We start from the raw sequence: 12,700 nt of genomic DNA, 5'->3' as shown, positions 1-12,700 counted from the left end.
ATTCGGATTTCTTGTTAACATCAGCGTGGAAGAAGTCCACGATTTTGACCTGCCAGTCAACCCGAAAATCCTCGGTACAGTGTTTGGTCCTTCTCCATACTTTCCCGGGTATGTTCAACAAGTCTAACCATCAGATAGCATCTGCGAGAATCGATTGGCAATGATGGGAACTCTTTTGGAAGCCTTGGATAAACTTGTTCAAAGGCTTATGCGCACGCCGAATGGAGGGAATAATTACTGAGTTCCGCGAAATGCAGATCCAGGCAGATCGTTATCGTATAAACCAATCTATATACCCAAAGTCTACATCCAAAATTGTTGGACGGGCCGTATATAGGATATTCATTTCGCAAAACTCGGCTGGCAGTGGACGAGATAGTGAGAGAACCAAATAAGGCGGATTTTGCGCATAAAAAGGTCTGGTATGGGTGCTAGCTCATGACCGAAGTCTGGTAAATCTCTGGAGAGAAATCTCCAGAATATGATTCTAACGAGTTTGAATTTTTTGATACACAATACGACCGAATGAGATGCATGGAACAAGAAATTTGGACGTACCCTTGCCAAATAGCAATGACACTATAATATACCAACAGTTATATGTTGCATGCATTCAATGGTTCTGGTACATCTATATCACTTGATGGCCTATAGAATTATTATTAAAATATACAAAAGAGATAATAGCTGGGTTATGAGAAGGAACATTGAGACAGGTGGATCTTTAACAGACTTTTTTTACCTGTATTCTAATTTTGACTCATCTAGTTTCAGAAACTTTACATATGTAGTAATTATGCTTTGCATTATTATTGTGATATTTTCATGGCATAACTGAACATGGTGATGGGCATTCACGTATGTATAGGATATATTGGCTTACCGTAAAAAGTCTCTTTGTCGTGACATTCATCCATCCAACGCTGCACAAGTGGATGTAGTTGTTCAAACATGCAGTTCTTTGTGCCTGGGGCATGTGTAGCTTAATGTTGTGATTGCAGCAACAGTCCCGAGATAGGCATATGTTCACGTTCACAATTTATTACTGTGTTCTCCAATCCACTGTCCACTGTCCATTGTCTAAATCCCCTGTTTGCTCTCTTTTCCTATCCCAGCTTACTTCTACCTCTCACTCACGTCTACCTGTCTATCAAAATTGGCCAGCAATGGAAAACCGCGGTTACTACATCGAGAAGGCTCTTCAAGGCGCGCAGTCAATCCTAGACATCAACCACGACACCATCAGAGAACTGCAGGGTCTTACTGGCAGTATGATAGGGATTAAACGACACATTTCAACAGTCTGTGAAATGCGGGTGTGGGTAAAGAAGTACGGGTTGCTGCCTGGTCTTCAGTATGATGCAAAGGATGGCTATATGAGCATCAAGCCGAATCCAGATCCCATACACAAGGCTGCACGCGGCGTGATGTTGACATTTCTTGATGAAATAGTTCAAAAATCTGTCCTGGCGTACCCGAAGAGAGAGTACTCTGTTACCTTCAACCAGCGTGAGTTCCTTTCTTACTGGATTAGTTGTTCACCGATACTCCCCTGGCAAGCAGCTCTGACAAATCTGTTATAGCATACTTCCTAAAAGGCGAATTTGAAGGCCACATCCAGACTTCTGACGGTCAGATCAACGAAGATGACACTGACTTCCCGCGAGTGGTTGTGTTGATCGGGAACCTAGAAGAACTCAACCGTGGTGCAAACAAATGGCTTTACGGGACCAAGCGCAAGACTAGACTCGTCATCTGTGTGGAAATCTTCGAGAGGCCGCCCCCGAGCGAATTCCCATGGGGGTTGTCAACCGAACAGCTACTCAAAATCCCACGAGATGGGTTGAGTAACCATATCCTGAATTGGCACAGTCATCACGGCTCCTCGATTAGAGGCGCCATCGCGGCGAACCTTTTCGTTTGCGATAGAGATGATGATCAGACTGAACCGGTTTGGCAGTCCAATTTTGGTGGTAAAGATCGTGCCTTTAAGGACTCTTTTGGCGACACTGTTCCCCCTGGAGTTGAATCATATCGCAACACAGCGCACCTCAATCTGCAGTTAACAGACGGAATCGAAGTTGACTTACCGGTGCATGCACTAGAAGACAGTATTTATAGAGCACTTGACGATTTTGCTGTTGAGAGGGCGATGATACAGGCGGATGAAGCGCTAGACTTGACGAAGACAAGGGACGGTAGTACAGAAACTCGCAAAGGAAAACCAAAGGTTTGATTGATGCGCTGCAGTGGAAGATGCTACGGTGGTTAGACAGAAGACACGGAGGGTAGATCTGTTGTTTCTCTTTTGTTCCCCCTATCTCGTTCTTTTCTTTTGAGCATCGTGATACTCAGTTCTCTCAAGCCACCCCGTTAATCAACGACTAGGCCATGAATTCAAGGATAATTAAAGATTTGTGGAGAAATTACTGAATCGTATTTGCATGTGGCCAACCTGTGTGCAGATCTGCAGGCGCGACTCTGTCATTGGCGGGGTAGGTAGGCCCTGAACACCCGCGCGAGCGAGTCACATTGAGATTCTCCCTCCGTCAAGCGTCGACCAGCAGGGCAGTGCTCCCCAGGCAGATCGGATTGGCTCCCAGAATCAGCCTAACAGCCATACGTTCGCACTAGCCAGTCCTTAGCGATGGCCATCATTGGCGATTCTGTTGATTTATCGGCTGGCAAGAAGTGCAAATCCGAAGTTTCACATGCTCGACAGCCTTGTGATGGTTTCTTTTGAATTTAAAACATGACTCACCCAGCCGTACTCATCTCTGACCTGACAACAACACTCCAAACTCGCTCCGATATATGACCACTGTTGGAAGCAGAATGTAATATATGCTTCAGGATGCCGGCGCTACGACGACCCAGCGAGATGCATAGTGAGAGCATCCCAGGAACACCCCCACCTCCATATCAGACTCTCCCTCCAACGCCAGTTCTATCTCCAGCTCCATCGCATTCACAGTTGACAGCTGGACATTCACGGCCTGTGACTTTTAATTCCCATTCAACGCACCCACCACAAGGCCCGACGGTGTTTTACTACCCACAACCAACAACCGCAACGTATCCAACAGTACATCACCACCAGGGAAGCTATCATACACCGAATCAGGCTCATCCATGGCCTTTGAGTCATGCCCATACTGGTGGCCATCAAAATGCACATTCCAATACGTACAACCAGTCGGGTTGCGTGCCACCACCAAGAAAGCAACGTCCGTGGCAGTCTTGCATGAATCTGACATCTCTGGCCGCCACACTCAACGACGCCGGCAATCTTGCTGTAGAGACATACGATGCTTTTGCGGGTCAAAAGTCGAGTCGACAGCAGTACACCGCCGCATTGGATGCGGTTGGAATGCGGCTAGACGAAGTAATCACGTCAATGGACAACGGGACATATAGAGGGGAAACTGATGAGATTGGTTTGTTAAGAACTTTTCGGAAAGAGAAAATAAATTGCTGATTTTCTATCAGTGCTCAACAATATACAACCTGAAAAGCCAGCAGCACCTGCACTTCCACCGCGTAGACACGAACGACACAACAAGCCGTCTAAAGACGCGGACAAAAAGCATCACAGCACGCCAACACAAAGTCATACTCGCACACGAATTCCTCCCACAAGCAGCTCCTTCACCAAATCATACCATTACGCCAACGCCTACACTCCATCCTCTCTACCAATGCTCAAGCTTCACTTCGAGACCTGGCCTCTACTCTGCCTTGCAGCCACCTATTCCCGTCGCGCGTACGACAAACCCTCCGGCGCAGAGCGTCATATGCATATCTCAGGCGACTGGCTCCGCGGCACAAAAGACATGCTTATCAAATCTGTACCTCTTGACGACATGAACACAATCGTATTCGCTATCCGCGGCACACAAAATTTCCGTGACTGGGCTGTCAATATGCACACACAGCCAACAAGCCCATCAAATTTCCTTGATGACGAGGGAAACCTGTGCCATTCAGGGTTTCTAAATGTGGCGCGGAAGATGGTAAAGCCGGTGGCGAGGCGGTTACAGGATTTGCTGAACGAAGATCCGCGCAGAGCGAGCTGTTCGCTCGTTATTACCGGACATAGCGCTGGTGGTGCCGTGGCGGCGTTGTTGTTTACGCATATGCTTTCGCAGACGGTTACGAGTGAATTGACCCATCTGCGTGGCTTCTTCAAGAGGGTTCACTGCGTGACCTTTGGTGCGCCGCCTGTTTCGCTGTTACCTCTACACAATCCAGAGCTTGGCAGTGATAGGGATAACCGTTCGCGATATAATAAGAACATGTTCTTTGGATTCGTTAATGAGGGTGATCCGGTTGCCCGAGCCGACAAGACATACGTCAAAAGCTTACTGGAGATGTATGCCCGACCAACAGCTTGCATTAACAACTGTAGCAAGAAAAAGAACCCGAAACCAGTATGGAAAGTCCCCGAAGCAACGCTTTCGTTGGCTGGACGGCTTGTTGTTCTACGGACTACTTCTTCTTCCTCATCGTCAAAGAAAAAGAAGGCGAGGAGAATGATAGAGGCCGTGATTGCGTCGGATGCAGATCTTAGAGGCCTTGTTTTCGGAGATCCGTTGATGCATGCGATGGATTTGTATGCGCAGCGTATTGAACAGTTGGCTACGGAGGAAGTGGTGGGGAGATTGAGGGTTTCTTGATTAATTTGCTTTTTGATTATGTCTTTGTATGGTTGGCGGGAATTGGAGTCAGTCGTACAGCGTTGTGGTTTCAGGTTGATGTATAAGATTTGATATTTTGTATAACGCTTACGTAGTCTGATGCAAACGAATATGACGAAGTAGATGAACCAGTCCATATGATCAATCGTGATACACTAGTCCCTCGTCACAATAAACAGCAGAAGTAGGTTGTACCCTACTCTAATGGAGTAACATCAAATATCACAGGACCGGAATAGAAATCACCGGCAAAAAAGATAAATATCTTAAGAACGGTGACAGGGTCAGAGTAGGTGGCTTTCGTACGGTGATTTTCATAACCATTTACAAATGGTAAGGGGGTTGATTGCTACAGGCGCCGATCCTTGTCAAGCGCAGAAGGACGAGTTTAACTGCGCAGCAGTTAACGGCCTTATAGAAATTGTTTGTAAGCTACGTTCAACAGACTGGGTCGTATGTCAGAGAGATAGTGAATATATGACGCTGGTTGATGTTGCAGTTATTCGCGAAAACATTAATATCATGCATATCTTCCTCGACCTCGGAGCTGACGTGAACATAGAGATTTGACGGGAACCATGCCTCTCTGGCCAGAACTACACCCGTCTTTGGCTGGCATTATACGGTGGTTGTCAGTGATTTGATTCATACATAGATTAGGCTAGTTTGTAATCTTATAGATTCGGGGCATTTAACTTGTAAACTAACAAATTTGACTTGGAACTTGGATATTGTTGTTTAGATTGATCTATTCTTAATAGAAAATATCCTGAGAAATATGTATAATACCTTTTTGACACCCTTTTCATAGTTTTTTTCGAATCTTTTCAGATCTACCTTTGCTCGGCGCTTTCTGTCTGTATCTTACCTTTATCTTTTAGGAAGATACAGGCTAAGATAGCCATGATGATGGATATACCGCCTGAGAAGATCAACAAGAACCATGGGAGTTGAAGAGAGGGGGAATGACTCACTCAATGTCCAGGTCATTCGATAGTAATCGAATCGTTCAACAAGGGCGCCAGAGATAACGGGGCCAATCGTCATGCCAGCCGTGACAGCGACTTCAAGCAGAGAAAAGACACGTGAGTAGCCTCCTCGCGGCCCGAAGATCCCTGGATTCTTTGCTTCTTCTGCCTTGACGACGGCTGCGATGCATAGGTGAGTGCGAGGCCGTTCTGATTAAACATGGCTAGATACTTACAGGCTAACTCTACGGGCCCGACACCCGAGACAAAAGGTCGCAGGATGCCCATTGTGACGATGGAAAGAATATAAAGTGCCGGGCCTCGACTACCAGAGCCAGCCCAGTCAAAATGATTGTTTCCAGCGAATCCTAACAGGGCTAGGAACACTGCCTGCAGGCCAAGTGCGATAGAAGCTGGTTTTCGGCTGCCAATGCAATCACGAAGATATCCCGCGAGCGGACTGAAGAGTAGACCCGGCACAGCCAGCAGGAAGAACATCAGTCCAACACGAGAGGGACCCCACCCAAAGATATCGTGCACATGGAGTGGAAGTGTGGCGTTGAAGCTTGTGCCAACGGTCGGACCCCAGATCCCAATCAGCAAGGCCGTCATCACGCGGCTATTGCTTAGCATTATGCGCCAGAAGTTCGAGCTCGGAGCAGACAAGCCCTCTCGACCACGTTCCTGCGAAGGCAGAAGACTCTCTGTTTCGTCTGTCTCTGTCGAGGCCTTGGTACTAGGTCTCTCGGGGTTCTCGACTATCAACAGACGAGCCGCGGCATCGATGAGCAATAGCACCACGGGCACACTCCACGTAAACCAATACCCTGCCGCCTCCAGGATAAAGCCTGAGACCATCGGCCCCGTAATCATCCCTGCATTCACAAAGACCATAAGAATCCCCATCGTGGTCCCGATCTGCTCCGGATCGACTGCATTCGTCGCCGTCGCCTGGCCCACAATCCACGCTCCAGACCCTGAAATCCCCTGCAACACGCGTCCGCCGAAGAACACACCCACAGACGTCGCACAGGCGACCATGACTGTCCCGATGATACATCCCAACAGTGCAATGAGAAACGGGATCTTGTGGTTTGGCGCCTTGTCTGCGAAATGCCCAATGAGCGGGCCCCCAAAGATGGATACCAGGCCGTGCAGGGCGAGTGAGATGGAGGTGAAACGCTGCGTTTGATCTGGGCCTAGATGTAGCCGCTCTTCGAGCATGTAAGGCAGCATCGGAACAAGAAAGCCATAGAGGAATATTTCTGGGGCGGAGGAGTTAGTAAGATATTCTCTTCTGTCCTGTTCAACTTTATAGGGGAGTAGGATAGGACGAACCGATGAATAGGGCTACGGCGACGGTGGCTAGGACGAACCATTTAGAAGAGCGCCATTGCCAATGTGCGGAACCTGTGTCCGAATGGAGTACCATATTGTATCCACTAGTCTCAGTTAAGAGGGTTGTGAGAAGGAAAATATCTGGTAACAACCGGACGAATCTGATGGAGAGATGGCGATGATCCCAGTATTCTGTGCCCCTTCGAAGCTAGCTAAGGAATTTCCAGAAACATGGAATTGCTAATTCTAGGACAAATTGGGTGTCGGCGTCTTTTCGATGTGGAGGTTAGCATTCTGACAGGTAGTGTCGAATTTTTAACCACTATACCAAAAACGGCGCAACACTTAGTAAGGATTTCTAGTGTTATTATAGTTGCATATTTTTTCTGACAGGACAACATAATCATGTGACCTATGGCCGTTTGCCTGGCTCCGCAAACCGTGTGTGTGGTAAAACAACAAGGTGCATAGACTAGAGGCGGTGTTAAGCACAATGTTAGAGTAAGCATAAACGTAGCGGAGAACTAAGATATACCAGGAGGGAACACCTTGACGATCCACTTTGTGTTCGGTTTCAGGAATACATTTACTAATCCAAGAACGGCCAGTAATAACTTCTAATTAATGGGATCGTTACTGACCGTCATGTCAGTCCGCCTAATGGTTAACTTACTACGGGGAAATTGAACTTATTGAGCATCTTGATTAATTCTGAATCTCTGCCTCAGCGTCAGGGTGGCTCTTAATATCAGTGTCACCTGCGCTGCTGTTTGGTCCACATGCGGACAAAGTCTCTCTTCTCCTGAACTCCCAAGCCAACCCTCTTCACTCTCCCAAGACGGGCCAGCGATTCGCCTACATAGTCCAATAAGGCTCTATCCTGATTCGTCAGCGTCTCACTAGCAGACGACTCATCAAGCAACGTCGCAGAACTATCGTCATCCTCGTCGTCAAAGAAATTGCTAGTTGTACCCCGACCCTCGGGCGACGCTTTACTGCTCGAGCTGACATGTTCGGCGACTCGCACACGGATGAAATGTGTGGGTTTGCTGAGCAGATTCCACAGGAAAGTGGTATAACAATGAGGTACTGGGGTGGTGATGTCTGGTTCGGTGTATCGCAGGCTGATAGGATATATTTTCGTACGCGGCGGAACGGATGCTAGTGATCTGCTGAGCGGGAGAATGCCGCGGCCGTTTGTTGTCGTGCATTCGGCGAATACGACGATGGGTCTTGATGGGTGGTTTTCGGTTAAATCCGAGATATTGACGAGATCTGCGCCGACGGGCGGAGTGAGTTCTGGCTCCGCGAATGACCTCAGAATAGCCCCAAGGAGCGATAGCTGTTGGACTTTGCTAGTGTCTGGGTATGACGCGGTGAAGATTGGGTCGAAGATGGCGGCGAGATAGATGGCATCGATGGGGGAGGTGAAAGACGAGGCAATGATGGACTTGGCTAAGGGAAGTCGCGACCGCTGGCTGGCAAGGTGTCTGCATTCATGCACACAATTTAGTAGTGAATATACACCAAATATTGCGCCGACTCACCCTCTCTTCACACCATCAACCTGCAGATCAATCCACCACAAACTCGGCACGCCGAGTATACACCATAGCGATGCTTTCTTCCCTAGAGACCCGATGGGGAGGTACTGTAGAACGAGGAAATAGCTCAAGCAGACGAATATGAGGAGCGGTAGACGGAAGCAGAATAGGAATATGTGTAGGGGCAACGCATATCCCGAGGGTTGGGTAGGAATGGGGAGAAAGGGCGCAATGCCGGAGCCTATACTCTCCCATTAATTAGATAAATTGGTGCACATACTCGAATTTGGCTAGGACATACCCCGGTCTCGGAACTGGGAGAACTTCTCCATGCTTAGGGTCAGACGCACGTAATTCTCAAAGCTGTGTGCGTGTTTGCGCCATGTACGGCAGAGCAGGCAGATGAGGTCAGGTGCTAGATATATTTATAATTCGGCTGGCAGCGATCAAATCCTCTAGACCGGTCGATCCATCGGCTCTCGCTCGGATTAATGCTCAAGACTGGTTGTAAAAAGGCCGGGCGGTGATGCGATGCGGCGAACCATTCAGCGAGCTGGCAGCTAGCTGTGAACAGACTGGGCCAGTTCAGCAAGCCACACAGAGCTACAGTACAATACAAAACAGATAAGAAGATAAGAGGAAGCCCCTGTTCAGGCAAGCGTGGCCCCTCTGGCTTGTGCGGGCGAATAACTCTCGTCGTCGTGGAGAGCAGGAAAAGTGGACGAGGCGGAAACAAATCTTCATTGTTTTCAAGCATGTGAACCGCCAAGCCTGCACGTGACTACATACTATCGCGATTCGCGATCCAGGTTCCTTCTTATTACCCCCGGCCTATTGTTTTTATTGACTTCAATATTCTAGCTGTACCACACGCTTCTCATGGTATTTCCAACCTGATAGTCCCATTTTGCACATGGACTCTTCTCTGCCTCCCAGACCCTCAGCCAGAACTCGCTTTTATCACTGCATTGACGCCATGCGCCCATCCCGTTGATGGTATACCCCCTTGAAGGTGCCGTTCGCGCAGTAACTGGTGTGCGGAGGCTCGAGTGTCGCGTCAGCTGAACAGAGCAGGGACTGTATAATAAGCATAACCAGTATGGTATATCCACCACAGCGGAAAGAAACATACCAGAGCGTTATACAAAGAAATGCTTATAATACGAATGCGTCGCCACGGTCATGAACGGTATGATGGTGCTGACCACCAGACTGATTCTCAAGCTCTTGGATCTTGTATCGTAGCACCTGCAGGCAATGCAGGCCGTGGAACATGCTCACCACCCTGGCTCGCGGCCAGAACTAGACTCGTTTGAAGTGAGGTAAAGATAGCCTCCGTCAGAAGTAGCGAGCAATTCCTCCCAAATATCGTCTCCGTTGATGATTGTGTCTTCAGGTGCCGTGATACTGTTGAAAATGATGCCGTATTTTGCATTGTGGGTTCGATTAGAGTGATCTGTCGATGGAAACAGTGACTGGCTTGCGCGATTGAGGATAGCTATGAGGTGTGATATTTGTGAACGTATAAAGGCTGTTGGAGATAGAGTGGTATCCCTCTGGTGAAATTGTGATAAGGTAAATATCAACTGCGATAAGGAGGACTAAAACCCCTAATACAACGATAGAGATTGCGTGGTACAGTCTGTCTCCAGGCTGCCTTTTGTGATCCATTTTGATATTATAAAAGAAACAGAAAAAGATATTTTGAGCAAATGCTTGAGAATGACGTTGCTTTTAGAGACATTCGAACTTGAAAAAGGTTGGAGCAGAGATGTGTGACAAAATAATGAGCTACTAAGGTCTACAAAGACGGCACGCGTCTAGATAGCTTTTACATGACAAGGGTCTTAATCACCCGATGTCCGTTATTTTCCGGTTCAAATTTGACTTCGTGGCCATATACGGAATTATAACCTACTAAAATCTCCGACATTGAATACCAGAGTTGTTCACCAATTGAATGTGAGAGATTGAGCTATGCAGTATTGATTTTCTAGCATTCAGAAGTAATTTGACTTATCTCAAGATTTAAGTACTCAGGAAGTAACAACTAAACACAAAGCTTCCACTTGCCGTGTTCTGCGTGCTCTTGGCTATGGTAATGATGTGACCCTACCGGGATCTTCTTCAAACCCAGTGTCGAATTTAACCAGGGAGTTAATGCTTGGACAGAGCATTCACTTCACGACAATTAACGGCAGGCATTATTATAGGTTGATATTGAATACTCACAAACATCCTTCTTAACACTAGTGTCGAATCCACGCTTAGATAGGACATCCACTTTATGGCGATTAGTGGCGGACGTTTATGGGTTGATAGGAGAATACTCACAGGTGTCTTTTTCATCGCCATGATAGAACTTGACAAGAGAGTTGGGGTCACGCCTGGACAATGCATCCACTTTGTGGCAATTAGTGACGGGAGTGCTGGTAGATATGAGAATAATTACAGGTGTCTTTGCCTTCCCAGGTATATAAGTCGTTGAAGCTGCTGCGTTTGGCCAAGGGGACAACGTCGGCAGTGTCTTGTAGATCAGTACGTCTCTCCATACTCTATGATGAGAGTGAACTCACCATGCTGGAGGCCGGTAGGTAATGCAGTCGCCAGGCTGACGAGCGCAGCAAGGGCAATCACTGTCTTGAGCATCATTTTGTCGGTATGTCAAGTCAAGAACACGAAAAAAACACGGGGTTGGCCGGATTGATGATGTTGAGATACCAAAGTGAAAAAACTGAAGGAGAAGACTGAGATGGGGAAAAATGGAGAGAAGAAAGGATTCAAGGAACAAACATAGCTACCCTCTTATAGTCCAGGCAGGAAATAGACAAGGGTGGTACAGCCTCGCTGTAATCCGCGCCGGAAATGCAAATTATTGTGACAATCGTTGAATTTACAGGTGAACACCACGTATCAGGTAGAACAGATACGACCATGTAACAGAGATGTGGGACGGCCAGACACAAATTTGTCGTACAGAGGCATCCTATCGTGATACCATGTCCAACCAAGGTAGATGGCCAACTCTGTAGCACCAACTTGCCGTCAACCTAGTATCGCTTTTATGTCTGTTATTTGCGCCTGTTTATTATATCAACCCGTTCTAGAAAATCGCTCCTATCACTTTCTCGAAACCCTGCGACAGGTGGTTATGTGCAATGCCGATCCAGGCGTCGTGGGGTACAAGGACGTGCATGACCACGTCCAGCGTCCCTATCCAGATTTCAATACCCCACACAAGTGTCGCGACTGGCAGAACTTGAATTTTAAATCTAGTAAAATGACAGGACGCATGTTATACGCTGAACCGGTGGAAATTCCCCGAAAAATTGATCTCTATAGGTATTTAATACACAATTTGTTGATCAAAAATGGTCGATTCTCCAACTTCTTAATCCACTAATCTTTAGGTACTGCTAGTCATACTCTCATTCCCAGCAACGCTTGAATATATCTACACACGATACGAACGGAGTACCTGAGTGATTGGCGTAATGAGTACAATGAATCAGTCAAAGACACATATAAAACAAAAACTCTCAATGCACGTGCCCATGCAGCGTATTCAACCTTTCATTATTTTTTACCATCCTGTAGACTAATCTATGATTAGATGCTTCCATCGTGGTACTTATACTACCTTCTTACTATTCTCTCATTGTGATGAATCAAGTTCAAAGAACTGTCATCTTCTGGAATTCGTGGCCTAAGAACAAACCTGCAAATTCCTCATTCGGCAAGCTTTCTTATTTTTTGTATGGTTTGTGTATTTATTCATGCAACAATGGTCTTCTTTATCAAAATGTCAAAGCCACGTAGCTGGTAGCTGAACAGGAAAGCAATTCAATATTTGAAGGTTTGCCTCGAAATTACTAGTCTTTAGAAAAAAATAAGGAAAACATTTTCCTCTGTCCAGAAACAAGACAAATACATGTGTACCATTATTATGTCAACATTATTTTGACATGTATGTTTTTCTAAGCTGCGTTATGTATTGTGCAAATGCTTTGTGTGGTTTTATGTCAATTTTCCTCCTCCTCTTTTACTCCCGGAGTTAGTTACCCAAATATTATCGTATTGAAGATCGCATGCGATTTATTTCAATATAATTCCCTATTTCTTACATATAAAAAGGAGGTTTCCACGTGGGTGA

The 12,700-nt window shown here is 46.7% G+C and overlaps 5 protein-coding genes across 5 annotated transcripts; 2 read left to right on the top strand and 3 right to left on the bottom strand.

Moving 5' to 3' along the window:
• Positions 1 to 1,166: 1,166 nt before the first annotated feature.
• BGW36DRAFT_433185 (uncharacterized protein) lies at positions 1,167 to 2,236 on the top strand (the record flags this gene model as incomplete). The annotated part of the gene is made up of 2 exons (XM_046221236.1): positions 1,167 to 1,509; positions 1,584 to 2,236. 2 exons carry the CDS (start codon positions 1,167 to 1,169, stop codon positions 2,234 to 2,236), a joined length of 996 nt encoding a protein of 331 aa, XP_046066516.1.
• Positions 2,237 to 2,881: 645 nt separating this feature from the next.
• BGW36DRAFT_307089 (Alpha/Beta hydrolase protein) lies at positions 2,882 to 4,676 on the top strand (the record flags this gene model as incomplete). The annotated part of the gene is made up of 2 exons (XM_046212210.1): positions 2,882 to 3,437; positions 3,490 to 4,676. 2 exons carry the CDS (start codon positions 2,882 to 2,884, stop codon positions 4,674 to 4,676), a joined length of 1,743 nt encoding a protein of 580 aa, XP_046066515.1.
• A 706-nt stretch (positions 4,677 to 5,382) lies between these two features.
• Positions 5,383 to 7,398, bottom strand: BGW36DRAFT_68717 (putative MFS transporter). The gene is made up of 4 exons (XM_046222520.1): positions 7,332 to 7,398; positions 7,004 to 7,273; positions 5,902 to 6,930; positions 5,383 to 5,845 (listed from the first exon to the last, which is right to left on the bottom strand). Exons 2-4 carry the CDS (start codon positions 7,095 to 7,097, stop codon positions 5,568 to 5,570), a joined length of 1,401 nt encoding a protein of 466 aa, XP_046066514.1. The 5' UTR covers positions 7,098 to 7,273; positions 7,332 to 7,398; the 3' UTR covers positions 5,383 to 5,567.
• Positions 7,399 to 9,014, bottom strand: BGW36DRAFT_68710 (putative vacuolar protein sorting protein Vps66). Its single transcript, XM_046222519.1, has 5 exons — positions 8,849 to 9,014; positions 8,551 to 8,788; positions 7,693 to 8,493; positions 7,539 to 7,639; positions 7,399 to 7,475 (listed from the first exon to the last, which is right to left on the bottom strand). The coding sequence occupies exons 1-3, from the start codon at positions 8,877 to 8,879 to the stop codon at positions 7,758 to 7,760; spliced, it is 1,005 nt and encodes a 334-aa protein (XP_046066513.1). The 5' UTR covers positions 8,880 to 9,014; the 3' UTR covers positions 7,399 to 7,475; positions 7,539 to 7,639; positions 7,693 to 7,757.
• A 1,690-nt stretch (positions 9,015 to 10,704) lies between these two features.
• On the bottom strand, positions 10,705 to 11,199 carry BGW36DRAFT_364952 (uncharacterized protein; the record flags this gene model as incomplete). Its single annotated transcript, XM_046214611.1, has 4 exons — positions 10,705 to 10,727; positions 10,780 to 10,830; positions 10,882 to 11,100; positions 11,124 to 11,199. 4 exons carry the CDS (start codon positions 11,197 to 11,199, stop codon positions 10,705 to 10,707), a joined length of 369 nt encoding a protein of 122 aa, XP_046066512.1.
• Between the last annotated feature and the right edge of the window lie 1,501 nt (positions 11,200 to 12,700).

Source organism: Talaromyces proteolyticus (genome assembly GCF_021365285.1).
Source record: "Talaromyces proteolyticus strain PMI_201 chromosome Unknown BGW36scaffold_14, whole genome shotgun sequence".
Taxonomy (NCBI): Eukaryota; Fungi; Ascomycota; class Eurotiomycetes; order Eurotiales; family Trichocomaceae; genus Talaromyces; species Talaromyces proteolyticus.
Note: the sequence above shows the minus strand (reverse complement) of the source record. Positions and strands in the feature narration are given on the sequence as shown.